Source organism: Heloderma suspectum, chromosome 12, assembly GCF_057233095.1.
Source record: "Heloderma suspectum isolate Gila_16-S chromosome 12, 16-S_ref, whole genome shotgun sequence".
In the NCBI taxonomy this organism is placed as follows: domain Eukaryota; kingdom Metazoa; phylum Chordata; class Lepidosauria; order Squamata; family Helodermatidae; genus Heloderma; species Heloderma suspectum.
This window is the reverse complement of record NC_139469.1, coordinates 17,254,203-17,268,206: the sequence shown is the minus strand read 5'-3', so window position 1 is coordinate 17,268,206 and position 14,004 is coordinate 17,254,203. Positions and strand designations below refer to the sequence as shown.

General features: G+C 41.2%; 1 protein-coding gene across 2 annotated transcripts in view; it reads left to right on the top strand.

Moving 5' to 3' along the window:
* The window catches only part of VPS35L (VPS35 endosomal protein sorting factor like), a 108,450-nt gene that overhangs the window by 25,377 nt on the left and 69,069 nt on the right, over positions 1-14,004 (top strand). For both annotated transcript variants that reach the window (XM_084818572.1, XM_084818573.1), the window contains exon 9: positions 1,393-1,452. In XM_084818572.1, the coding sequence (XP_084674698.1) occupies positions 1,393-1,452 (60 nt within the window). The remainder of the gene's footprint in view (positions 1-1,392; positions 1,453-14,004) is intronic.

The following is a 14,004-nucleotide window of genomic DNA, read 5'->3' as shown; positions in this document are numbered from 1 at the left end:
GTAATGCTTGTCCTAGACATTCTTGATTTGCAGTGATGATGGTTTTGTGCAATTTAAGCTTGCAGTTTTAAAATATTCTGCATATGCACAATTTTGCCCATGCTAAGAAGCAAACCGTTCCCACCCCCTTCACTTGCATGCACTGATATACGTTTTGTTCCTTCCTTGCATTTTATGGCTTCTCCATAATTCTGGTAGCTGGAAGAGAGGGTTTGTGTTTGTGGGGGCTCTTCTCCCTCTCCCCCCACCCCCTCTGACTGATAGACATTCTTTGTATGGGTGAATGCACAATAAGAAGGATACAACCAACTTTTTAACAAAACTGATTCCAAGTAAGAATACGTACACCTCCCTTAAGACGTGCTCATATTCGTGTTTCCTTTCACTTTTCATTCAATAACAAACCGACTTAAGTCATTTTTTTAAAAAATGGTGTTGAGTAAGAGAACATGGTCTGAAAGAACATACTACAGTTGTCTCCATTAGGTGGCAGTATAATGTCATAAGAAAAAGTACATGATTTTTGGTTTGGCAAATTGCCCTAGAATGATTAGAATTACTGTATAAGAATGCTTCATTTATTTAGACTTCTAGCCCATATATTGAACACAAGTTTAAAAAATCTGCATTAGCTCTTAAGGAATCTCTAGAATATGATATCCTGTTACTAAAACTTCCAAGGAAGCAGATTTCCTACCCATCCTATTCCATTTTTATTTCTCACACTGATATCCTACATTCACTCATTCATTCATTCATTCATTCATTCGTTAATTACATTTCTATACTGCCCAATAGCCAAAGCTCTCTGAGCGGTTTACAAAGATTAAAACCATAACAATATAAAACCATTTACATACAAATATATGAAAACAATTTTACGCAAACAACAATCCAGGACTAGTTTATTTATTTATTTGCAACATTTGTATATTGCTCCACATCTAATCAGCTTCTGGAGTGGTGAACAACAAGAGATAAAATGAACAAAAGATTAAAAAAATGAAACATATTAAAATTATTCATTAGAAAATAGCTTGCCAATAAAACTGAGGCTGGTCAGCCAAGGAAGGCTTCTTGGAAAAGAGCTGTTTTCAGGAGGTGCCGAAAACAATTCAGAGCTGGCACCTGCCTGACCCCCAGAGGCAGGGAGTTCCATAGGAAGGGAGCCCCCACATTGAAGGCTCTTCTCCAGGGGAACTCCAGTCGGTGCCATAGGTCCATTGTGGAACCACCAGGAGTATGCCCTTTGAGGGCCTGAGCGATCAGACAGGTTGGTAAGGGAGGTTGGTAATACGATTGTCATCTGGATTTAGAGCTGAAGCCCAGGTCTTTTCTATCTACTTATAGTCTGAACCCATTATTTAGATGTTTAAATTCTTATTATTGCAGGAAAACTGGTGTATGAAAGAATCCTTTTCATGTGTACTGACAATCGCAACTCCTTACCAGGTAATATTGGTGTCCTTTGTGCTGTTTGGCATATACACTTACTTACAGATTTATACTACAATCATTAGCATGCTTACTAGGAAGCAATTCCTGTTGAACTCAGTAGAACTTGCCGATTTAGGAGCATGCTTTTGGGGAAATTGGTGAAGATTACACAATGCTAGTATTTCTATCTTGCGCTGCTATAAAATTGGTTCAGGGTTTGTTATCAAGTTTTCAGGGAGTGAGTGCATGTGCAATTGTTAACTGAAAGATTAAAGTCCTTAAAAGAAAAAAAAAAGCTAGATCAATGTTGTTGTTGTTGTTATTTACATTTCTATACTGCCCCATAGCTGAAGCTCTCTGAGCAGTTTACAGAAGTTGTTAATGAAATAGTAAGCAAAGACACAGTTTCTAGAATAACCTGAACAGTAACATTCCTTGAAAAGCAATTGCTTGGCTGAATTTTGCAGTTCAGGTGTTGGCCTTCATATATTGATGCTAATGGCAAAAATCTCTTTAATTTCAGTGGATCAGGATTGCATTTTAAAGTAATGTCTTAAACTACTGCTTTCACTGTTTCCCCTGCCATTTTCAGAAGTGTTATTTCCTTCTACAAAATGTTATATGTAATGGCTGAAGATTTTAGAGCAGGGTTCTTAAAGTGGCCTTCATAGAGTTTGATGGAGGCTGGAGAGATGGTTCAGAGCAGGTTAGAGAAAAGTGTGGCAGCCTGGTCCTAAAACGTCAGCAAAGCTGCTTACTGCTAAAAAGTAAACCCTTCTCTTTGGCCCAGTTTAAATAAACTGAGTAACCATGGCAGGGTTTCCCAGTACAACAGGCGTGGGGAACCTCTTTCAACCTAAAGGCCAAATTCAGTGTTGGAGAAACTCTCAGGGGCCACATTCCAGTGGTGGGTGGGGCCAAAGATAAAAGGGGTGGGGTCAAAATACCAACATATTTTAGTTTAAAGCGCTTTACTACCAGTAACTAAGCCTTAAGAGAGGCATTTCATTAATTTAGAATGGAGAAGAAACTGCACAAAATCTAGGAAACCACCAAATAATCAGTGGTTGGGGGAAAGGGGATGGGCCGGGGGGAGGGGGAACCCTGCAGGGCTAGATTTGGCCCCCAGGCCTGAGGTTTTACACCCCTGGCATAGACAGTAATGAGTGAAATGGACCCAAGGTCTGACTTGGTTATAACGACAAAGAAGAGGAAGGAAGGCTCTGGTGCTCGATAAAGCAAATTGATTGTGCTCTATGCGTTTCGGAATGCCTCCTTCTTCAGGAGCTGCAAATCAAATAAAACATTTACATTAAGAATAATATCTTATGGATAACATATCTTATGGTGTTATCCATATGATATTATTCTTAATGTAAATGTTTTATTTGATTTTTAGCTCCTGAAAAAGAGAGATTCTGAAATGCGTAGAGCACAACCAATGTTGCTTTTTCGATCACTGGAGCCTGCTTCCCCCTTCTTTGTCGTTAGCCCACAGTGCTTCTTCCCTCCTCACTTCTGACTTGGTTATAAGGCAGATCCCTGTCTTTTTATGAGTGTGTAAATATATAGGGCGGCGGGGGGCTGGGGGGAGAAGCAGATACAATGCTAGTCAGCCGTGCTACTGTTTTCTTTGGCACCCTGTCCTTTTACTCTTGCTGTTTTGAGAGATATATGTAAAAATCATGAAATCCCTGCAGCAGTAATGCTGGAATGAGAGATTCCAGCACCGTGTAAACATGCACCGTTTCCCTATGCCGAGCTGGCCTTGAGCAGCTGTGTGTGAAACAAGAACATGCTCCTTGGTATTTTGTACTCATTCTTTCCATTCCAATAAAGTAAGAAGTTCTGATTTAGCACCAGAGTTTCCCCTGCCTGCAGGAAACTGGACTGCAATGGAAGCCCGTGCTCACTGAATCGTTCCTAGGCATGAAAGGAAGAGGGGATAATTTCAGTGGTTTGGAAGACACACTTTGCCTCTGATAATGAAACCAACGCATTATGACAAAGAACATGTCAGGGAGGCTAGCCTTGCTTCTAAAATGAAGCATTCAGAATCGGTTTTGAACACATACACACGCACACACATAGTCCTTCATCAAAATGCCTCTGCAATTGATGTACAAAATCTGTTAATTTTGTTGTGCCTTTTTTCCTTAAGTAGCTAGATTAGCATCTTGGGTTTTTTTTTAACCTTCCTAATCTGAGTATATTTCTTGCATTCTCTGTCAAACAGCTGCTGTTAACTGTGTTGTCCTTAACCGACTTGGCAGTTAGGGCTTGCTTGAACTACAGACTTTGGGTCCCCTTAGTGCTCTGTTATGTAAAAGTCCTCAAGCGGCTTAGGGGGTGGGCTGTTGGCAAATGGGAGTGAATTGCATTCTCTATGTCTCAAATTTCTGCACAGGCTCAGTGTTTTTTGAGGAGAGAACAGCACAGCAGCAGAATAATAAACAGCGCTCTCTGCTTCCATTCAATTGAGCTGAAATTTCTGTTGCTTCTACTTATTCTGTGACTGAACAGTGTTCAAAATTCAGAGAAAGCTCCACCGCTACCACCACCACCCTGCCCCATATCATCAATCCACTTGGTTTCACTCTGCGTTGCAATGGGAAAAACTGTCCTTATCCAGTACAAGCAAAGTATCTTCACAAAGGAAGCATCGTAGTCCAAGGCACCTGATGGCCCCAAACTGGGTCAACTGGCATGTGAAGATTGATTGTGGAAAAAACTAGGATGTGAAGATTGGTTGTGGAAAATGGCCAGGTCTGTGTGCCTTGGTGCTGCACAGAACATAGGAAGCTGCCTTATAGCAGGTCAGAGTGCAGTTTGTATCCTGAAATGATTCTGATGTGCATCCCAAATGCTGAAATGTTAAAAGAACATATTGGGCAACTTTATTATCAGACCAACATGGTGAGTTAGTTTAGGCCAAAAGAAAGAGAGAGAGAGAGAGAGAGAGAGAGAGAATAACTGACTCAAAGCCATCCAGTGATTTTCATGGCTGGGGATTTGAACCCAGGTCTCCCCAGTTAAGTCAGGCACGGGCACTCTTAACTACCACATTGTATTGGTGCTCTAAGTTTGCTCTGCTTTGAACTTTGTTTTTATTTGCTATCTTATTATTATTATTTCCTTTCCACTCTGAGTATTCTTGGGACTGTCTCAAAATAAATAAATAGCTTTGTAGGATGTGAAATACCTGCAGTGCTGAGAACCACATTCTTCCTATATAGTGATAGCCACGTCCAACATACATACTGATGTAACTGTGCATCTTTCATCTCAGTTTCTGTTATTGCCACACTTGGGTCCAAAAAATCTCCATGAAATTTTGAAAATGGCATGGTGTTCACTCTCTCATTGCTCAGGACTCTCTGGAGCAATGTTCGCTTGAATTTCTTGATGCTGCAATGACTATCTTTTTGCAGCAGAAATTTCTGGGCTGCAGGGCAGCAAGCCACCCAGGTTCCCCAAACTCTTTCTGTTAAAAGTTAAGGAAAAGATTAAAACAAACAAAATACTAAGCATACGAAGCTCTAATTCCCCAAGAACAGCAAGGCAAAATTTAAGCAGACAGCAAATTCTAAATATTAGATGTTACATAACTCTTCTTTCCGCAGTGTCATATTGGTTTTATCTTGTATTTATGGGCACCAAAGTAAGGCTTGGAGCAGTTAGGTTGTGCGAATTTTGGGCATCGGTGACACACATGCTTCAGGCCTGTAATGCCTGTTAGCTTCTGAAGTCAACTTTTTTTTTCCTTCCTGCATCTTTAGGAAGCTCTTGGGAGAAACCGTGAATAAATATTGTGAATTAGGCACAAGCGTGGTGGTTGCTGTATTTCCAGTGCAACCCTATGCACGTTTGTCTAGCAGTAGGTCAATGGGGCTTAATCCCAGGTAAATGTGCAAAAGATTGCAGTCTTAGGGCGCAATCCTATGGGGATAGGTGGCCGCCTCCGAACTCGGAGATGATGGCCTATCCAATGCAGGGCAGGAGGAGTATAGAGGGGATTGTTCCCTCCACACTTCAGCCGCCCTGCATTTGTGGCTAGACAGCTGATTTCAGCTGTCTAGCCACGGGAAGGCGGAATGATGGAGGAGGCAACCGGATGTGTCATACCGGCATTTACGCCTTCCCTGCCCTGGAATGCCCCCCAGGACACCCCGTTTTCGCTGCTCTGTGCTCCTCTTCTGAGCGCGGGGCTGTTCCGAGCTGGCTGTGAGGCAGTGCAGGAAGGGGGGATGGTCGGTTCTCTGGGAACCGACCTCGGAGCATGGGCTCTAAGGTCAGTTCCCGGAAACCGAAATATCCTATGGCCATCTAGCCGCTGACTAGCGGCCATAGGATTGTTTCCTTATTCTTTTACCTGCACAAATACATGTACCGGCAAAATAGTTTGCAAATTATTCTTATGATTTCATTATGCCTAAAATCATTACTCACTCTTCCAACATTAACCAGTCCTTCCCCAAAGGTTTACAATCTAAAATTAAACGCAAGGTATATCAGAATAAAAACAATTAACATTATTATGGCAAAATAAAGATTAACAAATTTATTTTAACATAAGCTAGAGTTGAGGAACCATTTTTTGGCCCGAGGACCAGGTGTGGGAAACCTCTTGGGGGGCTGCACGCCAGCAATGGGTGGGGCTGCCCCACTCTCTCTCATACACCCCATTCACACACGTGCACATGCGCGCACACATACACACATTTTTCAGCCCTGCCCCCCTCTCCCCTGATGCTGAGGAGGGGCCGTATTTTCATGCCTATCAGGGTGTAGTGGGCAGGGTGTTTTAACCCTGTTGTTGGTTTTATTGTTGGCTTTTATTGTTGCTTTTATCGCTGTTTTATTGTGTTTATGTTTTTATCACTTTTAACATTTAAACTGTTTTATGTATTTTATTGCTGTGAGCCACCTTGGGAGGGTTTCTGCCATGAAAGGCAGCCAAAACATTTTTTAAATAAATAAATACATGCATACATACATAAAACCCTCTTCCTCCAATATCCTGCAGTGGGGATTAAAATCATGTCCAGGAAGGGAGCATAGCTGTGGGGAGGGGGAGTGGAGTGCAGATTGGGGAACCTTGCAGGCTGGAGATTCTCCATCCCTGGCATAAACCTTCATGGACTACAGTCCACTTCATCAGATGTATGAAGTGTTATCCTGAGTTACGGGTCATATAAACATGGCTGAATGATGGTACACGGCAGGTCAGACTGAAATGAAATGCAGAAGGTACAAACAGTGATAATCATGTTATTAATAGAGGCCATTCACAAAACAGTTGCTGTTAATGCAAACATCCTGGCATTGGGTAAGCCAATTAACACAAGTAAAAAACACCTTTATCCCAATTCAAGCTGCAGGAGATAGGATTGAATTTCTTTTTTTGAAAATACTTTTTATTTATTTTTGTCTTTATAAATGAAACAATACCAGCAACCTGATCAAAAAATAAAATTTCCCAACAATACAGTATTCTAAAGAGGACACAACAATAACAAAAAGGAGAGGAAAAGAGAAGAAGAAGAAGAAGAAAAAGAAAAGGAATTTTTTTCTTTTTCTTCTTTAAAGGGTTAAATTTAAACTTCATCACACACGGGCTTCAGATCCCATTCTATTTTAAAAACTATACCTATAACATTAGCAATATTACAATTTAATAATCAACCTTACATTTCAATATCATATCATCGGTCTTATAGCAAGGAAGCAGGCCTATAATTCATTCCCAGTAACCATATATTGCCCTTAAGTTAAAATATAATAATAATAATAATAATAATAATAATAATAATAATAATAAAGCTTAACAGTTTAACCAACCAAAAATCTTGCTAAGTAGTCTTATAATGATAATAATGGACATCCTAGAGAGTGAAGTCAAGTGGGCCTTAGGAAGCATTACTAACCACAAAGCTAGCGGAGATGACAGTATTCCAGCTGAGCTATTTAAAATCCAAAAAGATGATGCTGTTAAAGTGCTGCACTCAATATGCCAACAAATTTGGAACACTCAACAGTGGCCACAAGACTGGAAAAGGTCAGTTTACATTCCAATTCCAAAGAAGGGCAATGCCAAAGAGTGTTCAAACTACTGTACAATTGCGCTCATTTCACATGCCAGCAAGGTGATGCTCAAAATCCTACAAGCTAGGCTTCAGCAGTATGCGAACCGAGAACTACCAGAAGTACAAGCTGGGTTTCGAAGAGGCAGAGGAATTAGAGATCAAATCGCCAACATTCGCTGGATCATGGAGAAAGCAAGAGAATTCCTGAAAAATGTCTATTTCTGCTTCATTGACTACACTAAAGCCTTTGATTGTGTGGATCACAACAAACTGTGGCAAATTCTGAAAGAGATGGGGGTACCAGACCACCTTACCTGTCTCCTGAGAAACCTGTACGAGGGTCAAGAAGCAACAGTAAGAACCAGACATGGAACAACCGATTGGTTCAAAATTGGGAAAGGAGTGCGACAAGGCTGCATATTGTCGCCCTGCTTATTTAACTTATATGCAGAGTACATCATGAGAAACGCCGGGTTGGATGAATCACAGTTCAGAATTAAGATTGCCAGGAGAATTATCAACAACCTCAGATACACAGATGATACCACCCTAATGGCAGAAAGTGAAGAGGATCTAAAGAGCCTCTTGTTGAGGGTGAAAGAGGAGAGTGCAAAAGCTGGTTTGAAACTCAACATTAAAACAACTAAGATCATGGCATCTGGCCCCATCACTTCCTGGCATATGGAAGGGGAAGAAATGGAAGCAGTGACAGATTTTATTTTCTTGGGCTCCAAGATCACTGCAGACAGTGACTGTAGCCATGAAATTAAAAGACGCTTGCTCCTTGGGAGGAAAGCTATGGCCAACCTAGACAGCATAGTAAGAAGCAGAGACATCACCTTGCCGACAAAGGTCCGTCTAATCAAAGCTATGGTTTTCCCAGTAGTAACGTATGGCTGTGAGAGCTGGACTATAAGGAAGGCTGAGCGCCGAAGAATTGATGCTTTCGAATTGTGGTGCTGGAGAAGACTCTTACGAGTCCCCTGGACTGCAAGGAGGTCCAATCAGTCCATCCTAAAGGAAATCAACCCTGAGTGCTCATTGGAAGGACAGATACTGAAGCTGAAGCTCAAATATTCTGGCCACCTAATGCGAAGAGAAAACTCTCTGGAAAAGACCCTGATGCTGGGAAAGATGGAAGGCAAAAGGAGAAGGGGACAGCAGAGGATGAGATGGCTAGATAGCATCACTGATGCAGTGAATATAGACTTGAGCATGCTCTGGGAGAGAGCGCAGGACAGGAAGGCCTGGTGTGCTATGGTCAATGGGGTCACGAAGAGTCGGACACGACTGAACAACTGAACAACAACCATGATGATGATATAATAATAATAATAGATGAAATTATAATGTTATATAATAATAAAGCTTGGAAGCAACCTTACAACAATCAGTGATATATTTTATACTAGCTATATAAATGAGTGTGCACAATACACCGTCAAACAATATATTTGAATACAGCATATCATATCCATTTTAGAGAATGAGAATTTAAAGAAAAATTAAAAAGAGAAGAAAAATGAAAGAAAGCAAACGAATATATGTATAACCAGTTATCTTCTGGCCTCGCCTGAATCATGCAGACTAAACACAGACAGGTAGCAAAACTTGTTTAAAGACTCCATTTCATGGGGTCGGAACAGAAATCTCACGCATTTTTATGTTCAGCCATGCCTCTGCCATTTCATGATTTAGGAATTTCTTCATCTGACCTTCAGAAGCAATGCAAAATGTAGCAGGATATTTTAAGTGATATTGTAAGTTCATTTGTTTTGCCATATTTTTTGCCTTGATGAATTACCTTCTTTTATCAGCCACCTCTTTGATGTAATCTGGAAATAACATATCTTTATCGTGTTTCCAAAAAAGACTTCCACCCTTTCTTGCCAAACGCAGGATATAATTCTTTGTGGAGATTCTTGCAAATTGGACTATAATCGTATAATCAGTCTCTTTAGCATTTGGCACATGAAATGCGTGCTCAATATCAAGTAAATAATCAGATGGCACAGGGAGTATCTCATGCAAAAGCTTGTCCACAAAGGTAGGCAAATTTACATCACTAGGCAAATTTTTAATACCAATAATACGTACATTGGATCTGCACTTGAAGGCCTCCAGTTGGGAAATTCTGATAGAGAATTTTTTGAAAAAAGCTTGTGTCGTAGTTTCGTTTGTTGTCAGTCTATCTTGTAGCTTGTTAACCTTCGCCTCTATTTTTTGCCAAGAAGTGTTAATTAAATCCACAGCCCCATGCAGGGCGGTGATGGAATTTTGAATTGAATCCAACCTCTTGGCTTGCTCCACAAATTGCGAAGATAAAGTTTTTATCAGAGTCAATAATTCACCTATATCTTCTGTTCTCGGAGCTTTTGCCAAGGGAGCTACGGGGGGAGTGGGCGGTGATGCAATTCCTTTCTTTCTCCTCGCTGTAGCCATGTTTCTCTTCTAACAAATCTTGCAGGTCCTCAAATATTCTCAAATATTGTTCTCAAATATTATTAGATAGGAGTTTCAAAACAGCTTTTTGTGATGGTTAAGCTCTGGGAGGGTAGTCTTGGAATCCAGCCCCCCCCCCCCCGCTGCCTCGCAGAGAGTACTTTTCTCCAAGATCTTATCCAGATGCTGCCTTGCCCCCCCCTTTTAATTCCAAGGGGGAGATGAAAAGGTTTTTCAACCTTTTAAAAAGCTGTTTGAGATAGCATCCCATGGAGGCTCCGCGGATTGCTGCGAGGGCGACATTGGTTCCAACCGGAAGTCGCTCGAGATAGGATTGAATTTCTTGATGAATTTTAACTCATCGCCCAGAGTGGCTGGGTGACCAGTCAGATGGGCGATTAATAAATTTAATAAATAAATAATTTAATAAATAAACTCAGAAGCCTCTTGTTCTAGTCTCCCTTTGAAGCTTCTTTGTTCAAGAATGACCACTTTAAGGTCACTGACAGAGCGTAATGGGTAGCTGAAACGTTCCCCTACTGGCTTTTAAATCTTGCAATTTCTGATGCCAGATCTGTGGCCATTTATTTTGCATAGAGACTGACTTATTTTCCCTGTGTAGGGAATTATAGAATGCAGAAGAGCATTGCTGGCAGATGATATCACATTGGAAAATGAGCAGGTGCATGAGCTGCTAGCGTTGTGGGGTGACATTATTAGGTCCTGTAATGGTCTTGCCAGTGTAGATATGGGGATGGAGTTGGCATCTGGGTAACCTTGTCATATGGTCTGTTGCTGGTAAGTAGCTGTTTTAAGTTAGGGGGCTGTGAAGATTTGAGGACTACAGAGGCAAGGAAAAAGGTCAGGCCTGGAGGCCTGGGCTTTTTTTGTTGGGAGGGGGTAACGCTGAGAAGTGTAGTTTCATTTCCCTAGTTAAGTTTCAATTTCAATTCCCCAGTTAAGTTTCATTTCTTCAGGTTTGAAGCAGTACTTTTGATGTTTTGGGAGGAGGGTATAAAAAGAGAGAATCAGAAAGACCAGAGCAGTAAGAGCAGAGTCGGGGAGACCAGAGCCTGAAGAGGGAGCAGGAAGAAGCAGCTTGGAGAAGTCTAAGGACATCTAGGTTAAAGGAACTTGCATTTTGCAACTTCTGTTTTCCCTTAATGCCTTTTGTATCAGTCAGTACTATTGTGTAAATACATTTAGTGCTTGCTTTATTTTATCAGTAAAGTGTTGTGATTAAACCCTGTGTCTAGAGCATCAGTCACCCCGCGTCTACAGCCGAAACCCCATGTTACTGGGAAGGGGAAGTTTAAAAGAAGGAAGGTGGGCCCCTTAAAGAGGCAAGAGATCCTTAAGGAGTTGCTCAAGGGATCCAGGCCATAAGGGGAACCCTGACAGGGGCCATCTATGAACAAGTACAGGCCTATTGCCCAAGGCCTGTGAGAGGGAAGTGTCATTGTCTGGGATGGGGTGTAGCTCATTGATGCTATGTTTGAATGGTTTTAGCTGGGAGCTATGGGACAACTTCCTGTTAGAAGGGAAGGATGGCTGATCTGGGCAAAGCCAAGCTGTATAGATGCATCTTATTGCCCCTGCCAGTTGGGCATGGTTGAAACAGTTGAACATATTTTATTACACTGTTTATATAATAGGGACATTCTCTCCCATTATATTGCTCCAATTTTAATAAAGTTTCCAGGCAGATCTGTTAGGTTTTACTTCTCCCTTCTTCTTTCAGACTCCACCTACCAATTTACTCTTAAGGCGGCAAAATTTTGTGCCTAGGGATGTTCCATTAGGAATCAGATGGCTAAATTTCATTATAATTCACCTTAGTACCAGCTGATACTAATAGATACTATCATTGACGCTAGTTATGACTGAATTTGCCATCTTACATATATTCTGCACCTGCAGCTTGTATTTGTCAGCTTGATTTCATACTTTGTATTTTCAGTGGCTGGTCTGGGACCGTAATTCAGTAAAATTCAATTCTAGATGCATCTTAAGGAGATGCTTGAATGCAGTAACATATTTCCTATCAGATCTTGGGAGACATGCACATATTCCATGAGTTACTGTGATTACTCCTTCCAGGACTAATTGAAGGAGCTAATTTTAAATCCCTTTCTAGCCAGGGATTTAAAGCCTCTTTGTGGCCTCTTACATTAAGGACTGCTTCTCCCTGTGTGATTCCACTTTCCCATTGAGGGATTGTCATCATCAGGCAATATAAGAAGATGGATCAGGCCAAAGGTCTGTCAAGTCCAACATTCTGTTTCTCACAGTGGCCAACCAGATGCCTCTAGGAAGCCCACAAGCAGGACATGAGGTCGATAGCCTTCTCCCACTGTGGTTTCCTAGCAACTTACATTCAAGGGCATGATGCGTCTGGTCCTGGAGGTAGTGTATGGCCATTGTGACTAGTAGCCATTGATAGCCTTATCTTCCATGAATATTTTTAATGCCCCTTTAAAGTTATCTAAGTTGATGGCCATCGCTACATCTTGAGGAAGCAAATCCAATAGTTCAACTCCCTCTATGTGTCCCCAAGAGCCAAATTCCTCCAGTATACTCTTAATTCTTTGGAAAATAGATCCCCTATGGAACAGGTTTACTCTTTGCTGGCAGGTAATGATGATTATATTACGCTATAGGTTGCCAAATTTGCTTGTGCTGCCAGGAAGCTGAGGGCAAGGCATTTAACGGCTCTTGCCAGCCAATCTTAGGGGAAGGCTTGTGCCTATGGTATGGTCCCGGGGGGAAGTGTCACTTTCTTGTTTTATTATAAATATTTTAATTCTACTCCTTTGTATTTTTACTGTAATGTATTTTATCAATTTTTCCTTCTTTTTTTGGTCTCTTACTCATGTATTTCAATTGTTATTTTCACTTGAAATTGTGACGGCTTTTGGCTTTAAACAATAAAGATCTAAAGAAGAATAGTAGTTCAACTACTCACTGCATGACGAAGTGCTTCCCTTTGTCCTGATTCTCCTACCATTCAGATTTAGTGGTTGCCAGCACATTCTTACACAGGATAGGACTAGTGGTGTAGTGGTAAATTTTGAAGTGCAGGCACTCTTCATGGCAGCCCCCATGGCCACCCCACCCACAAAGAAGGGTCCAAAAATGCAGGCAGCTGTGTTGACCTATATCAACAAAACACTTCAGCAGTTTTCATCTCTATCAGGACCTTTTGTAAAACTGATGGGTCTTACTTGCCCATTCAAGACCAAACCACCCCAAAATACTTTGCATTGCAACAGGGAACTATATATTGTTGTTGTGAAAATTCATTTTCCCCCAGCTGCTGTGGGGATTGCAGCTAAGCTCAGAGGGAACTGGGGAGTTCTGAGAGGGAGAGCTGATAACGTTAACATCCCTGCTAATAAAAAGTGCCTGGGCTGCATTCCTGGCTCCGCCGCACCACTGGATAGGACAGTGATGGCTAGAAGCAGAAAGCCCTGGTAATTTTAAACCAGTAATAACAATAGGTTTATGGGTTCAAAGCTCTAAGCCTCAATGGGTTCAAAGCTCTAAGCCTCAATGAGCTTAGGAAATTTACTTCCTTTTTAGGTTTTAGGAGAGGCTGTAAGACTCCCCCCTACCCATTTCACTTGGCATTTGATTAACTGTCTTTTCTTTGATCAGTGGATATTATCTTTCATGGTCTTATTTGTAGGTTTTCTTGTGAACAGCTTTTGAGCTATTTGGGGGAAAGTGGCATATTTATTAATTAAATGAAATAATTTAAATAAATTTAACAGAGGAAGAGAGAAAGATTTCAGACTTACAATCTAAAGTTCAGGTCAGGACACGTTAAGCAGGAAGGAGAAAGACAGGGTTATAAGTCTTTAACATAAAACCTGCCTTTGTATCTTTCTCCGTACCTACAATTGCTGAAAGCTAGAACTGTCTTCCAGTTCAAGAAATCTTAATCATATTTACAAGGATGATAAGGTTTACAAGCTCACAAAAGTTACTAGCCTGCAAAAGTCTTGTACTAACCTGTTGGGGGCTAGCAAAAAGGGAG